The sequence below is a fragment of the Diaphorina citri genome, unplaced genomic scaffold (genome assembly GCF_000475195.1).
Source record: "Diaphorina citri unplaced genomic scaffold, Diaci psyllid genome assembly version 1.1 scaffold13992, whole genome shotgun sequence".
Taxonomy (NCBI): domain Eukaryota; kingdom Metazoa; phylum Arthropoda; class Insecta; order Hemiptera; family Psyllidae; genus Diaphorina; species Diaphorina citri.
In genome coordinates, this window is record NW_007391359.1 from 1 (window position 1) to 1,286 (window position 1,286).

The following is a 1,286-nucleotide window of genomic DNA, read 5'->3' on the forward strand; positions in this document are numbered from 1 at the left end:
TTTTAAAACTTCTGTAAGGAACTTTTTGATTTCTGTATCTACGAGTAGGTATTTCATGCAATATAAGGATTTGTACTAGATATGTACCTATATCAAGAATCATACAGGGTGATCTAAATGCCCTAGACTAGAATAGTCCCGTCCCATGTTCAAAGCTCCTTGAGCATCGGACATTTCGTTCCAAACTGCCATTGCCTACAAATTTTGTGCCTATACATCAACATGTAAGTATATTGCATGTACCTATCACTTTCCATTTTGCGAGCGGAAAGTGGAAAGTAATGGAAACGAAATTCAAATGAGATGTGCCTCCTGGAAGCTCGTAAATTTCAAATAATTTATTGAACACATGAAAGTAACGGCCTAGCGTGGCGTTATCACGGGGAAAGTTCACATTCTGCCTCCATAACCACTTCCATAACTTCCAGTACCTACTGCAGCATTAGCTTGACTTGCAGAACCTCCATAACCACTTCCATAACTTCCAGTACCTGCTGCAGCATTAGCTTGACTTGCAGAACCTCCATAACCACTTCCATAACTTCCAGTACCTGCTGCAGCGTTAGCTTGACTTGCAGAACCTCCATAACCACTTCCATAACTTCCAGTACCTGCTGCAGCATTAGCTTGACTTGCAGAGCCTCCATAAATTTGCTCATTTTCCAGCAGTCAACATGAATAAATATTTCACGAGAGTGCTATTATCCAATCCAAACCTATTGGTACTTTGTTATCTTTTGGAACATTGGTTGTCACAACATGTTTGCTGCTGGTTCCAGGAGATGCAAAAAGGGGTGTAAGATTCAAATTTTAGTAGAGCAAAATTTGAGAGTAGCTGCTTTTCAAAAGTACTTACGTCAGCCATTTACTATTATCTATAATTTGAGTACTTGGGACTTACCAGTGGGATTTATAACCGAGAGGACTGTGGTTAGAATCTTGGCAGCGACATAAAACTATTCATAGGAAGACCACTAACTTGTTCTAAGTTCTAACAACTTAACTACCTACTCATACTTTTTTTGGTCTCTTAGTATGGGGGTCGTCCAGTGAATAATGGTTGGGACTACGGACTAAGTTCTGGCCTTCTTGGGTTTGATTCCCGGACTGGGTGGACTGTTTGGCTGAGACTCTGTAATCGGCAGCATTAGCTTGACTTGCAGAACCTCCATAACCACTTCCATAACTTCCAGTACTAGCTGCAGCAGTAGCTTGACTTGCAGAGCCTCCATAACCACTTCCATAACTTCCAGTACCTGCTGCAGCATTAGCTTGACTTGCAGAGC

At 41.4% G+C, this 1,286-nt stretch overlaps 1 protein-coding gene across 1 annotated transcript; it reads right to left on the minus strand.

Moving 5' to 3' along the window:
• Positions 1–390: 390 nt before the first annotated feature.
• On the minus strand, positions 391–1,268 carry LOC103523019 (probable peroxisomal membrane protein PEX13). The gene is made up of 2 exons (XM_008488097.1): positions 1,086–1,268; positions 391–654 (listed from the first exon to the last, which is right to left on the minus strand). Exons 1-2 carry the CDS (start codon positions 1,266–1,268, stop codon positions 391–393), a joined length of 447 nt encoding a protein of 148 aa, XP_008486319.1.
• Between the last annotated feature and the right edge of the window lie 18 nt (positions 1,269–1,286).

Bases quoted from the DNA above. Each gene is read 5' to 3' on its own strand.
- LOC103523019 (XM_008488097.1), bottom strand. From the start codon at position 1,268: ATGCTGCAGCAGGTACTGGAAGTTATGGAAGTGGTTATGGAGGCTCTG. The intron at 655-1,085 runs GCCAGAACTTAG...CTGGAAAATGAG, and splicing joins CGGGAATCAAACCCAAGAAG to CAAATTTATGGAGGCTCTGC.